Source organism: Semicossyphus pulcher, unplaced genomic scaffold (genome assembly GCF_022749685.1).
Source record: "Semicossyphus pulcher isolate SPU_LCO1_2020_fin unplaced genomic scaffold, fSemPul1.0.p SCAF_1, whole genome shotgun sequence".
Classification (NCBI taxonomy): domain Eukaryota; kingdom Metazoa; phylum Chordata; class Actinopteri; order Labriformes; family Labridae; genus Semicossyphus; species Semicossyphus pulcher.
Genome location: NW_027211603.1, coordinates 36,769,492 through 36,783,433, shown reverse-complemented (window position 1 = coordinate 36,783,433; position 13,942 = coordinate 36,769,492). Strand labels below are relative to the sequence as shown.

The following is a 13,942-nucleotide window of genomic DNA, read 5'->3' as shown; positions in this document are numbered from 1 at the left end:
GGGAATTAGGTCACCATCAGTTTCTTCCAGGTTTTGGAACAAGAGCATGTATGTACTTATTTTTCTCTTGCAGCTATTTTCTGTGACTACTACAATGCCCCTGATGGCTGTGAATGGCACTACAAGCCTTGCGGAGCTTCCTGCATGAAGACATGCAGGAATCCATCGGGAAACTGTTCCAACCTCATCACAGCCATGGAAGGTACATTAGACTGATCTTTTGGCATGTTATGGAGGTCCCTACTTTTCCTGGTGCTTTATTTTTAAAGCATATTCTTGCAACACGTTTTCATGATTCATCCAATGGATCAATTAAAAACTGTTTACATTTCTCAGGGCTATTCTGAGAAATTAATCCGTCCCACTGCTATTTAAATAAATATGCAAACTTTTGTAAATTCTGCAAATTAAAAAAAACAAACACAAAAAAAGTGTAACAACTGAGCCATCATCAGGAGTTTCAGCATTCAGCACATATGAAATGTGTGTGAGGACAATACCTGGATGAATGTGTGTGTGGATGGGTGAAGGAGGGGAAAACTGTAAAGTGCTTTGGCTGTAACTGTATTTCTCTTAAAGCTAATCAAACCCTACAATGGTTTCTCAGGCTGCTATCCACAGTGTCCCCATACCCACCCCTACTTTGATGAAGACTCCATGAAGTGTGTTGCATGGAACCAATGTGGCTGCTTTGATGAACTGGGCAACCATTACAACAACGGAACAAAGGTTCCATCCAAAAGCTGTTACGATTGGTAAGTCTCATACAGAGAATAGAACAATGGGGGCGGCTGTGGCTCAGTGGTAGAGTCGGTCGTCTCTCAATCGGATGGTTGGGGGTTCAATCCCTGACTGCTACAGTCACGTGTGGAAGTGTCCTTGGGCAAGACACTGAAACCTGAATTGCTCCTGGTGGCATTGCCATCAGGTATGAATGGGCATAGATTGGAGATTGGCACTTAGGCATTTGCCATCAGTGGATGAATGTGTGTAGTAATGGGTGAATGAGACATGTAGTGTAAAAGCAGCTTTGAGTGGTCGTAAAGACTAGAAAAGCGCTATATAAGTAGTCCATTACCATTAACACACAGTTAGCAATGATACATACAACACATTCGATCCTGGTGATTCTGATGTATTAATAAAAAAAGGGACAAGAACCCTATTTGTTGTTTAATAATGAATCTTTACTGCATCTGAGGCAACAGCTACTGTAGCTACGGCTACTGTACTTCCCTAATCCCCCCCATCTCATGGGAGCAAGGAAATTTGAACTTTGAATTCGGCCACAGAATCTATTGGGCCTGTAAATCCAATACAATGAAAGTGTTTCAAATCTCATGGATCTTACAGGCATATGGTGAGCTACTTTCCTAATGTCTGCACATTATAAAACATGCAAAGGATACTATCCAAGTAAAAAGGGACACTTTACAAACAATTGTATCTTTACCCAATGAGGACTCATTGTGGATATAGTGTATACTGTAACTACTGTTACTTCATTTCATTGTCAACTTTGCGTATCTTCTTTCAAGGATGTCTCCAAAGTGTATTAAACTTTCAATTCAGTCCCAAGTACTTTTGCAGTCATAAACAAATGTTGTCTCTGATTGGCCCCAAAGTTCATATTTTTACAGTTAACAGACCTGTAAGACTTTGAAATAAATGTTTTTTTTGGGTAAATAGATTGTTTAAAAACTGCTGATGTAATTATGTGGATCAATAAGCAGTTTTTAAAAAAAAAAAAATATGACCATAATTTCTTCTATTCCAAAGTCACTGTACAGGCTCCAGAATAAGCTGCAACTACAATGTATACTGTAAGTGCGCATATACACTGAACATATTTTTGTTTATTAAGCCAATTATTTATTAATGTATTTAAATACACATGCACGCACGCACGCACACGCACACACACACACACACACACACACACACACACGTGTGTATGTGTGTATATACATATATACAAATAACAGTGAATAATTAAAAATGGTACTCTGAATCCACAGATTGCACATGCTTTATTTATGGGAAGATCTACAAATATGGGGAGGTCATCTACGATACCCATAATGGGATTGGAAGCTGCATTAAAGCTGTTTGTGGACCTGATGGGATAATAAACAGGACAACTTATCCATGCATATCTACCACAACAACTGGCCCAACAACAACCCCCTTTACATTCAGCACTCCTGGACCCTCAACTTCAGGTTTGGAAATCTATTAGGAATTAACAGTTAAATGAATTGAATTTGCTTGAAACAACTTGACCCTGAAACAACTACTTCCACAATTGTAACATCAACACCTTCTGTTGCTACCTCTACTACAACAGCACCAGTAGCAACAACTAAAGGAACTACAATAAAACCTGGAGAGACAACCACACTGAAAGAAACAACATCAAGCATTGAGACAACAAAACCACCTACAGGCTCCACCACTGGCGCAGTTACAGCATCTACCACGGCTGTTGTTGAAACTACCACCCCAGTGCCAGGTGTTACAACAACGGGCCCAAAAGAAACAACAGTTGTAACATCAACACCTTCTGTTGCCACCTCAACGACTCCAGCACCAGGAAGAACAACTAAAGGAACCACAATAAAACCTGGAGAGACAACCACACTGAAAGAAACAACATCAAGCATTGAGACAACAAAACCACCTACAGGCTCCACCACTGGCCCAGTTACAGAGTCTACCACGGCTGTTGTTGAAACTACCACCCCAGTGCCAGGTGTTACAACAACGGGCCCAAAAGAAACAACAGTTCTAACATCAACACCTTCTGTTGCCACCTCAACGACTTCAGCACCAGGAAGGACAACGAAAGGAACCACAATAAAACCTGTAGAGACAACCACACTGAAAGAAACAACAACAAGCATTGAGACAACAAAACCACCTACAGGCTCCACCACTGGCGCAGTTACAGCATCTACCACGGCTGTTGTTGAAACTACCACCCCAGTGCCAGGTGTTACAACAACGGGCCCAGAAGAAACAACGGTTGTAACATTAACACCTTCTGTTGCCACCTCAACGACTCCAGCACCAGGAAGAACAACTAAAGGAACCACAATAAAGCCTGGAGAGACAACCACACTGAAAGAAACAACATCAAGCATTGAGACAACAAAACCACCTACAGGCTCCACCACTGGCCCAGTTACAGAGTCTACCACGGCTGTTGTTGAAACTACCACCCCAGTGCCAGGTGTTACAACAACGGGCCCAAAAGAAACAACAGTTGTAACATCAACACCTTCTGTTGCCACCTCAACGACTTCAGCACCAGGAAGGACAACGAAAGGAACCACAATAAAACCTGTAGAGACAACCACACTGAAAGAAACAACAACAAGCATTGAGACAACAAAACCACCTACAGGCTCCACCACTGGCCCAGTGACAGCATCTACCACGGCTGTTGTTGAAACTACCACCCCAGTGCCAGGTGTTACAACAACGGGCCCAGAAGAAACAACAGTTGTAACATCAACACCTTCTGTTGCCACCTCAACGACTTCAGCACCAATAAGAACAACTAAAGGAACAACAATAAAACCTGGAGAGACAACCACACTGAAAGAAACAACAACAAGCATTGAGACAACAAAACCACCTACAGGCTCTACCACTGGCCCAGTGACAGAATCAACCACGGCTGTTGTTGAGACTACCACCCCAGTGCCAGGTGTTACAACAACGGGCCCAAAAGAAACAACAGTTGTAACATCAACACCTTCTGTTGCCACCTCAACAACTTCAGCACCAGGAAGAACAACTAAAGGAACCACAATAAAACCTGAAGAGACAACCACATTGAAAGAAACAACAACAAGCATTGAGACAACAAAACCACCTACAGGCTCCACCACTGGCCCAGTGACAGCATCTACCACGGTTGTTGTTGAAACTACCACCCCAGTGCCAGGTGTTACAACAACGGGCCCAAAAGAAACAACAGTTCTAACATCAACACCTTCTGTTGCCACCTCAACGACTTCAGCACCAGGAAGGACAACGAAAGGAACCACAATAAAACCTGTAGAGACAACCACACTGAAAGAAACAACAACAAGCATTGAGACAACAAAACCACCTACAGGCTCCACCACTGGCCCAGTGACAGCATCTACCACGGCTGTTGTTGAAACTACCACCCCAGTGCCAGGTGTTACAACAACGGGCCCAGAAGAAACAACAGTTGTAACATCAACACCTTCTGTTGCCACCTCAACGACTTCAGCACCAATAAGAACAACTAAAGGAACAACAATAAAACCTGGAGAGACAACCACACTGAAAGAAACAACAACAAGCATTGAGACAACAAAACCACCTACAGGCTCTACCACTGGCCCAGTGACAGCATCTACCACGGCTGTTGTTGAGACTACCACCCCAGTGCCAGGTGTTACAACAACGGGCCCAAAAGAAACAACAGTTGTAACATCAACACCTTCTGTTGCCACCTCAACAACTTCAGCACCAGGAAGAACAACTAAAGGAACCACAATAAAACCTGAAGAGACAACCACATTGAAAGAAACAACAACAAGCATTGAGACAACAAAACCACCTACAGGCTCCACCACTGGCCCAGTGACAGCATCTACCATGGCTGTTGTTGAAACTACCACCCCAGTGCCAGGTGTTACAACAACGGGCCCAAAAGAAACAACAGTTGTAACATCAAAACCTTCTGTTGCCACCTCAACGACTTCAGCACCAGGAAGGACAACGAAAGGAACCACAATAAAACCTGTAGAGACAACCACACTGAAAGAAACAACAACAAGCATTGAGACAACAAAACCACCTACAGGCTCCACCACTGGCCCAGTGACAGCATCTACCACGGTTGTTGTTGAAACTACCACCCCAGTGCCAGGTGTTACAACAACGGGCCCAAAAGAAACAACGGTTGTAACATCAACACCTTCTGTTGCCACCTCAACGACTTCAGCACCAGGAAGAACAACTAAAGGAACCACAATAAAACCTGTAGAGACAACCACACTGAAAGAAACAACAACAAGCATTGAGACAACAAAACCACCTACAGGCTCCACCACTGGCCCAGTGACAGAATCTACCACGGCTGTTGTTGAAACTACCACACTAGTGCCAGGTGTTACAACAACGGGCCCAAAAGAAACAACAGTTGTAACATCAACACCTTCTGTTGCCACCTCAACGACTTCAGCACCAATAAGAACATCTAAAGGAACCACAATAAAACCTGGAGAGACAACCACACTGAAAGAAACAACAACAAGCATTGAGACAACAAAACCACCTACAGGCTCCACCACTGGCCCAGTGACAGAATCAACCACGGCTGTTGTTGAAACTACCACCCCAGTGCCAGGTGTTACAACAACGGGCCCAAAAGAAACAACAGTTGTAACATCAACACCTTCTGTTGCCACCTCAACGACTTCAGCACCAGGAAGAACAAGTAAAGGAACCACAATAAAACCTGAAGAGACAACCACACTGAAAGAAACAACAACAAGCATTGAGACAACAAAACCACCTACAGAATCCACCACTACATTGGTTGTAGTCACAGAAATGCCACAAACAACAATTTCAAAACCTTCAATTTTAAACACAACCTCTACGGCTTCAACTGTAAGTGCAGCAACCACCACTAAAGGCACTACTTCTATTAGCCCAATTACACAGACTCTTCCAGGCAGCACAACTGTCTACACAACTGGTGAAACCACTTCTGGAGAAGTTGGCTCAACAGTGGTTTTTACAACACCAATCCTTACCACAACAACAACATTATGTGTGTGCATTTCCAATGGAACATCATATCGTCCTGGTGGGTGATCCTCCATTTTTATTTTAAACATACATCATATATAACATTTTAGACTGGGGTTTCAAAATAGAAATTATGTAGTTAAATGAAATTTGTCCTCAATAGATTACAATTTTGAAGCTCGGTTTTAAATCATTTTATTACATTATGTTAAATCTCGTTGCTGTCAAACAGAAGATTTCATTCTGAAAATATTATTACGAAAATATTCTGTTATTTAGAGTTGGTGTCATCAGATAGTGAGTCCATCATGGCGAGTTCAAATTTTACATTTACAATACTCGCATCACCACAAAATAATTGGCTGACAATGTATAATAATGTTAAATATTCAGTATAAGAGTTTCAAGTTTTAAGCCTCAAGTTTTATCCCAACTCTGATTTTCACAGGGGATTTGCTGTACAATGTAACTGATGGTGCTGGATGGTGTTTTGTTGCATATTGCAACGAATCTTGTAAAGTTGAGACACTTTCAAATTCATGTCCCACAACACCAATATCGACCATAGCCCCTGAAAACACCACTGTACCACCAACTCCACTCAAGGAATGCATCTATATGAATCAATCAAGAAAGGTAAAAAAAAATGGATAAAAAGTTTTATCTGTGATTATGATTCCAATAATAATTGTGCACTAAGAGCTATTTAATGTGAAGGAAACAACTAAGAAGAGTTTTGCCAAAATCCTTTTTGTAGCTTCATAATATGAGTTGCAATAGTAACAAGAACATTAATTTAATCTGGAAATGTTGATTACTCACAATTTATTCTTTAAGGCTTCATAGTTCCCTCTTATATATCTTGCTGCTTCTCAACCCCTATCCAGCATGGAGAGTCCTGGATGATTGAAAGCTGCACCCATGCTATCTGCAATGATAGCAAGGTAATAAAGAAAGTTTATTCCTGTCCCGATGTACAAGATCCCATATGTACCAATGGACGCCCTGCTGTTAAGGTCTATGATGAAAATGGATGCTGCTTCCACTATGAATGTGAATGTAAGTTGAAAATGTAACATTGCAACAGAGTTCCACTACTTACCACTACTTTTATATGCAGCGAGGATCTTCTTTCATTATGCTAAGACAGCTGTCTAGAGCATAGACTGCAGTATTGAAGTGGAACGCCTCCTGGTCAGAAAATTTTATTTTTTAAGGGCCAGCAAGGTGCAACTCCACTTGTTGCAAAAAGTTGTCCAATTCTATAGACCCCTATAAGCAGATAAGCCTACTTCACCTCAGTGAACATTTTCCTTGTGAGTTTATGGCCTCAACTGCATGTTTTTTTCAATACGGCCAGCTTAAATGACATGCAATCTTGTGTCAATTAGATAAATACGGCATGTGTCTAGGGTAGAATGTGTCACATCTGCCCGATTCGTAGGTGTAATAGCTCTAGTAAATGTAACTGTGCTAGTTCATCTAGCAATGGAGTGCATTCCTTTTTCCTATGGACATTTCTAATTGTTATAATACAAAATGTTAGAAAATGTTTTATTTGCTTTAAGAATCCACATAGAAATAGTAAATTTGATAACACATTGCCTCCAACATTTTATTGCTGATTTCTGTCAATAAGGTCTTGCATGTAATAACCCACCAACCAATAGCAGGAAGTAGTAGCTACTAAAGCAGCTTGCTGCTAACTAGAGCTAAGTACTGAAGGTATATTGAAGTAGCCTTAGCGGAAGTAATTATGCTCTCTACTTGTTTCAGTGTTTACTTTCTCTTTCCCTCCATGGTTTTTCTCATCCTGCAGGTGTATGCACTGTCGTGAATAAAAAGCACTACAGCACGTTTGATGGAAAAACTTATGATTTCCAGCAGTACTGTGATTTCTACCTGGTCACAGAAATCATAAATAAATACAACCTGACTATTATATTGGATAATCAAGAGTGTGATCCTTCAGACAGCACATTCTGTCCCCAGGCTGTCATTGTTTTGTTCCAATCCTACAAGATAGTTTTGACTCAGTTGAAGGATGTAGGCAATGTGGTAAGCATCATTTTAAATCGTCACGACACATATTGTATAAGTGTCAGTATGTCACTTTATTGATTTTTTTGAGACTGCGTGATGCAGATTTGTCTTTTCCTTCCTACAGGTGTATATAAACCGAAAACGTATCTATCCTGCCTACAGAAACTTCGACCTGCTCCTCACTAGCACAGATACGGAGATCACATTGAAAATACCAGCCATTAACACAGAAGTTATTTATAGGACCAACTCATTCAGCATTTACCTTCCTTATTCCCTCTTCAGTGGGAACACTGAGGGACAGTGCGGTGAGTATCCACAACAGACATGCTGCTGTTTTTTTTTATTCTAAGCCTTTTCAGTAATGTAAGAAATAATGGGGTGAAAAATATGTCAGTGCTTTCCCATGGACCTACTGACCCGCCACTGACACAACTTGCAGTTAGGATAGGCCCCAGATTTCACAAACTAACACAATCATTTATTGTTGCTGCTAATGCTAAATAGTAGACCTGTTGACTTCAACTGTTACAATTACGATTACCTCAGCCTTTATCATTACTCTACTTTTCTCGCTAATTTATTTATTTTGCTAATCTTCACCCTAGTCTACAACTATTATTGGCATTGTAACCATAAGTACGTGTCTGTTGTTGTTCATGTAACAAGAACATATGTTGTTGTTGCTGTCTTTTCCCGTCTCTATCCTTCATCTCCTTCTAACCCATTTTCGGCCCATCCAGTCGAGGCAGATGGTTGTTCAACATGAGTCTGGTTCTGCTCGAGGTTTCTGCCTGTTAAAAGGAAGTTTTTCCTTGCCAATGTGCCGAATATTGCTAAGTGCTACTCATGGTGATTCATGTTGGGCCTCTCTTTAAATAACATAACAAAGAGCCGGTCTAGACCTGCTCTTTTTGTAAAGTGTCTCGAGATAACTCTGATTATGATTTGGCGCTATACAAATAAAATTTGATTGATTTGATTGATTGATTGATTGATCTGACATTTAATGAAGAAAACAAAAACAATAGCATTTTCACAATAAAAGTTTTTTGTCAAAGTCGTCTACTTTATCTTTGAACTTTCAGACCAATTAGTGCCACGTTCATAAGGATGTGCATGCTTGTTAGAGTGTTATAATTATCCCCTAAAATTGCTATATCAGTTCAAGTCAAATGTTTATTTAAGCACCAAAAGTCAGTTAGGTCCAGTCCAAAGACTGTATAATGGACGGCGTGTCTCCATCTGCTCCCACTTTAAGAAACCGATTCTAAAATAGCACTTGTGATAGGCGCTGCCATCTTGTGAATTTGACGTCATTTAGAGCAAGAGTTGTGCAGTAGAGATCGTGGGTGGAGCAGCCGTAGCCACTTCGCTAACCAAAACACACACTTAACTTACCGAAAAAATGGGCAAAGATCCCGCACGTTGGCGTATTAAAAAGCAGAACATCTTTATTCTGTTGGTCGGAGGTTAACGTTCATATATATGGAAACTTCAATGACTGTAGTGATTGTTTTTGTTACATTTCCTCTCGCCGCTTCTCCTCTACTCTGCAAATCCGGAACAGATTGGCTGCAAGAGTTTGTCAACAGAGCTGTCAATCATCCTTTTTACAGCATCAAATAACTAATTAAAACAAAACTTTTCCAAAAAATGAACACTTGACGTAAATCAGCATGATAATAACTAACTATAATGACAGAAACCATGACTGAGAAAAATTTATTTGGCGTGTATTTTGATTTAATAGTTTAACCCATGTCCCATCTGTTAACATGGAGGAGGCATGCTTTAACTGCAGCCAGTCAGCAGGGGGCCCTTGAAATGTTTGGCTTCACTTTTAGGGAGCTGTCATGTCGTCCATCTTTTTATACAGTCTATAGTCCAGTCCAACATAGAACAAAGTTATAAAGGGTTTACAGGGTAATCCATATAGGGATACCTGTTCTGCTGTGTTCATGGACAACTTATAGTCACAACATGCTACAAAAGAGCCACATTGTGCAGCTTCAATTGCTGCCATATTAAAAAAGCCAACGAAGACTTATGTTTAGCGAAAGTAGTCATTAGTAAAATTAGAGAATCATTTTGTTGTTTCAGTGTTTTCAAATCAATTTTATTCATAAAGCACAATATAACATCAGAAGTAATCCAGGACACTTTTTATTAATGAGCTACTGTTCCTTCTCATTTTCCAGGGACCTGTGACAACTCCCAGGCCAATGACTGCCGTTCTCCCAACGGTATGATGGGAAGCTGCTCAGTCAGTGCAGGCGACTGGCTTGTCCCAAATAATACCTGTGTTATCCCCACAACCCCCCCAATGACAACGACAGCAACATCAACGGAGACCACCTCAAAAGAAACAACAGCACCCCCTTGCAAACCAGCCATCTGTGAACTACTAATTAGCAGGTAAAGGGGAGACACATCCTCTTTTGCTACTACACTATCTGCTATAGATTTGGAGACATCTGATGCATTGTGTGTAAGAAGTTAACTCAAGTATAAGTAGTTTACACCAAAATGTGTAAATCAGTAGCTATCATTTAACATTTATTGACTAGAGTTGGGGGAAAAAGTGAAATTAATTTGTTACCATTAGTTTATTTTAATATTAAATTGGTTCTTCATTATTCAAATACACAACACACATTCTCAGATATACTTTATGCATTGTAATGCTGCATCTATCATCATCTGCTACTCTCTCTTGTTTCACTTAATTTGTGTTGTGTCTTTCCTCTCTCTCTTTCATCACATGCTCCTGTCTCTCTGTCCCTCCATGCGTCCAGGTGTTCTGACTGTCTATAAGAAGTAAATGTAGCCACTGTGACAGCACCCACTGGTTTGTCCAGTCTGGCAATAAGGCTGCAGCAATCTTGTTTTATTTTCAGCCAAGAGTGATAATATTTGGACTAAATGTGTCCTGACTACATTGAAAAAAATCATAAGTAGAGTTTGTAAATACTGTAATGAGTTTTGGACTGGCTATGAAAGTCTCAATTTAATACTGATGCCACTGTACGACTTCTATCAGATAGTCTTTATCTGTCATGTTATTTTAAATGACCGGCATTCCTAAGATGCTTGACATGGATGTATTTTTCTTCATATTTTTCAGCATTAATAACATATTGCACAAAGAGACTGCTCAATAATGGCAATGCTTTTTACACTGTTTGACAGGATAAACTTCTCCACACCACAATGCATGATCACTTTTCCTGACAAAGTGTTCTTGCTTGTATGTGTCCTTTCAGTGTATTTGAGCCGTGCTTCTCAGTCGTACCCCCAGGCCCATTTCTTTCATCCTGTCGATCTGACAATTGCTACAGTACTAATGCTACCTGCTCCAGCCTGGAGGCCTATGCTGCTGAGTGTTCTAAAGAAGGCGTCTGTATTGACTGGAGGAATGCTACCAATGGGCAGTGTGGTGAGATATGTAGTCCTAAGTGTAAAATTGCACAGTTATTCTGTGGAATGTTCAAAAATGTGTAATGTAATGTAATGTATAAATATATTTCCATCTTACAGAGCACAAGTGTCCAAGCAACAAAGTGTACAAGGCCTGTGGCCCCTCAGTAGAGCCTACATGCAATGACAGGTAAAGAACATGTTGTGTAAAAAGTGTGATCTTGTTTATCTGTATGTTTTTCTAAATGTTTACACACCACCTGCTTGATTCATATGCTGTCATTTCTGCTTTTTAGTTGTCCATCATCTGGGTTCTAAATAAAATTACAAAGAGGAAAGAAAAACCCAACAGAAATGAACCTGAAAAACACTCACATATTCAGAAAATTTCACAAACAGTGTAGTGATCCATAGTCACAGTCATTGCCAGTTACATTTGCTCCCCCTGAAAGCAAATGAAAGTTTGCACACAGGTCCAGTTCTTTGTCAACCTGTCTTTGCTGAAGCAACCAACTGAAAACTTCAAAAATGTATAACAAATCTGTATTTTGTGCTACGATTTAGCAACTTGTACCAAAATGTAGCTCTATTGACAAAAATGTTAAAATTGTATCCCTAGTATTTTTTGCTGAATCGACATCTATCAAAGGTTAACCCTCCTGTCGTGTTCTCTGACCGTTTTACAACTTTCATCAATCATAAATATTGTGTTTTACATTTGATTGCCTCAAGGTCTTATGATATCCTCCACACTCGGCATCTGAACATATAAAATTGCTGATCACCACTTTTATTGAATTTTGAGTAGTTTTATTAACTTTGTGGTGTTCCCGGTCAAAAATGACTGCCACACATCCCCCCACATGAACCACACATTTCAGACTGAACAGTTTTTGAACCAGATGAAGAGGAGATTGAAGTTGAACCAGAGATAGAGGAGGATGTTCCAGAAATGGAAGACAACATCGATGGATTTTGGAATACATTTTCAATGTCTATTCTTTGTAAATTCACTGCAGTTATTCATGTTAAACACTAGCCTGAGACATCGTTTACAGCTTAAAAAGGTGTTTGGTGATGATTAATGGTTTTTGTGTTTATGTAAGAGCAGTTAAAACTAACTTAAGTTCAAATTTGACTGGGAACACCAAAGTAAGGGGGCAGAAACGAACACGACAGGAGGGTTAAGCCTACAGTGCATCGAAGTTTCTTGTTGAATAAATCTCCAATCTTATAATAGAGTAAAATTAAATGTTGAAGTCATGGTGGATGTAATGTGGTGAGTTCGAGAATTTTATCAAACAAAAAAACCACAAAGTTCTGACAGAATGTTGAATTCTACACTCGTGAACTATTGCAGTCACTGAAATTAGCATATTTACACATCATTTAGTGTATTATGAGGTAATCATTCATTGTAAAAATAAATAACAGACGCCACTTAGTTTTGATTACTGAATATTTGACACATATAAACATTCATTTAATTTGTGACATCAGATACAACAACAAATTCAACGCAGGAGATATATCATCCTCTAACGACACTAAGGAGGGTTGCTTCTGTCCCCATGGCACCACCTTATTCAACCAAGTCTATGAAGATTGTGTCCCCTCTTGTGGTAAGAAAAAATTCCATAGATAACTCATAATTCATCAAATTGCACATCTACAGCTCCACAAACATTTGTTTCTGTTTGAATTTCAGACTGTGTTGGACCTGATGGAAAACCAAAAATGGTGAGAACTCTGCCACAAACATACATTTATGTACACAAGCAAAGCTTAGCTGTGTGTCTGAACTGTTTTTATTTCTCTTAACCAGCCTGGTGAAACATGGACAAGTGGCTGCAACATTTGTGAGTGTGACAAGGACTCCATGAGCGTCCAGTGTCAGCCTGTTCCCTGTGCAACAGTAATGATCCCTGACTGCAGCGAGCCTGGCCAGAAACTGGTTACCAAGACGGACGGCTGCTGCTCAACACATTCATGTGGTCAGTTGTAGTTTTGTAGAAGTAGAGTTGATTATTTCACCTTCTTTACTGACTGTACTGAATCATCAACATTCTTATCTGGCAAGTGGGACGTCCATAGTTTGCCTTGTTATTGTGCAGTTTGTCACAGTGTTGGGTGCCTCCTGGTCCGTACTGAATGGATGCAACAGACTGGATATGACTGCTAGGCAGTCAAACGCAGCAAAGCTTTAAAAAACATCAGCATGGGATTAGTAAAGTAAAAGTAAACTAAGTTGTTTTTATTTTTGTGTTGAGGTGAGATAACTGCAGGTCTTTCTTTGCAGTTAGCTTAAAAGCTACCTATAAGCCTATTTTAACATCTGGCCAGGGACTACAGATGTAAACTACCTTTTTGGCTAACTCTGGCATATTTACAGAAATGTTGATTAATAAGCATTGTCCCTGTAAAATAAAAAATAAAATAAAATAAATACAGCTTTCCGAAATTAAGGAAACATTTCTAGGGAGTAGATGCTGAGGCTTCACTTCACTTGAGACCCACCATGTTTGTTTATAAAGCATAAAATACAGTCGGCTGTTTATAACTTTTAATAACTATTTATAACTTTTAATAAGGTGGGCAACACCAGCCTACCTCCAAAGTAACACAGTCCAACCCCTTCTGTCATCTTACGGTTCATTTTAGTGCTCGGATCAATGCTAAA

General features: G+C 40.0%; 1 protein-coding gene across 1 annotated transcript in view; it reads left to right on the top strand.

Moving 5' to 3' along the window:
• Nucleotides 1-13,942, top strand: part of LOC138592215 (mucin-2-like) — a 46,924-nt gene that overhangs the window by 25,058 nt on the left and 7,924 nt on the right. The window contains exons 25-39 of the mRNA XM_069662958.1: nucleotides 74-202; nucleotides 608-755; nucleotides 1,780-1,823; nucleotides 2,019-2,222; nucleotides 2,348-5,857; nucleotides 6,248-6,435; nucleotides 6,687-6,858; nucleotides 7,619-7,857; nucleotides 7,967-8,150; nucleotides 10,044-10,260; nucleotides 11,109-11,281; nucleotides 11,383-11,452; nucleotides 12,763-12,884; nucleotides 12,971-13,002; nucleotides 13,088-13,256. Of these exons, the coding sequence (XP_069519059.1) occupies nucleotides 74-202; nucleotides 608-755; nucleotides 1,780-1,823; nucleotides 2,019-2,222; nucleotides 2,348-5,857; nucleotides 6,248-6,435; nucleotides 6,687-6,858; nucleotides 7,619-7,857; nucleotides 7,967-8,150; nucleotides 10,044-10,260; nucleotides 11,109-11,281; nucleotides 11,383-11,452; nucleotides 12,763-12,884; nucleotides 12,971-13,002; nucleotides 13,088-13,256 (5,601 nt within the window). The remainder of the gene's footprint in view (nucleotides 1-73; nucleotides 203-607; nucleotides 756-1,779; nucleotides 1,824-2,018; nucleotides 2,223-2,347; nucleotides 5,858-6,247; nucleotides 6,436-6,686; nucleotides 6,859-7,618; nucleotides 7,858-7,966; nucleotides 8,151-10,043; nucleotides 10,261-11,108; nucleotides 11,282-11,382; nucleotides 11,453-12,762; nucleotides 12,885-12,970; nucleotides 13,003-13,087; nucleotides 13,257-13,942) is intronic.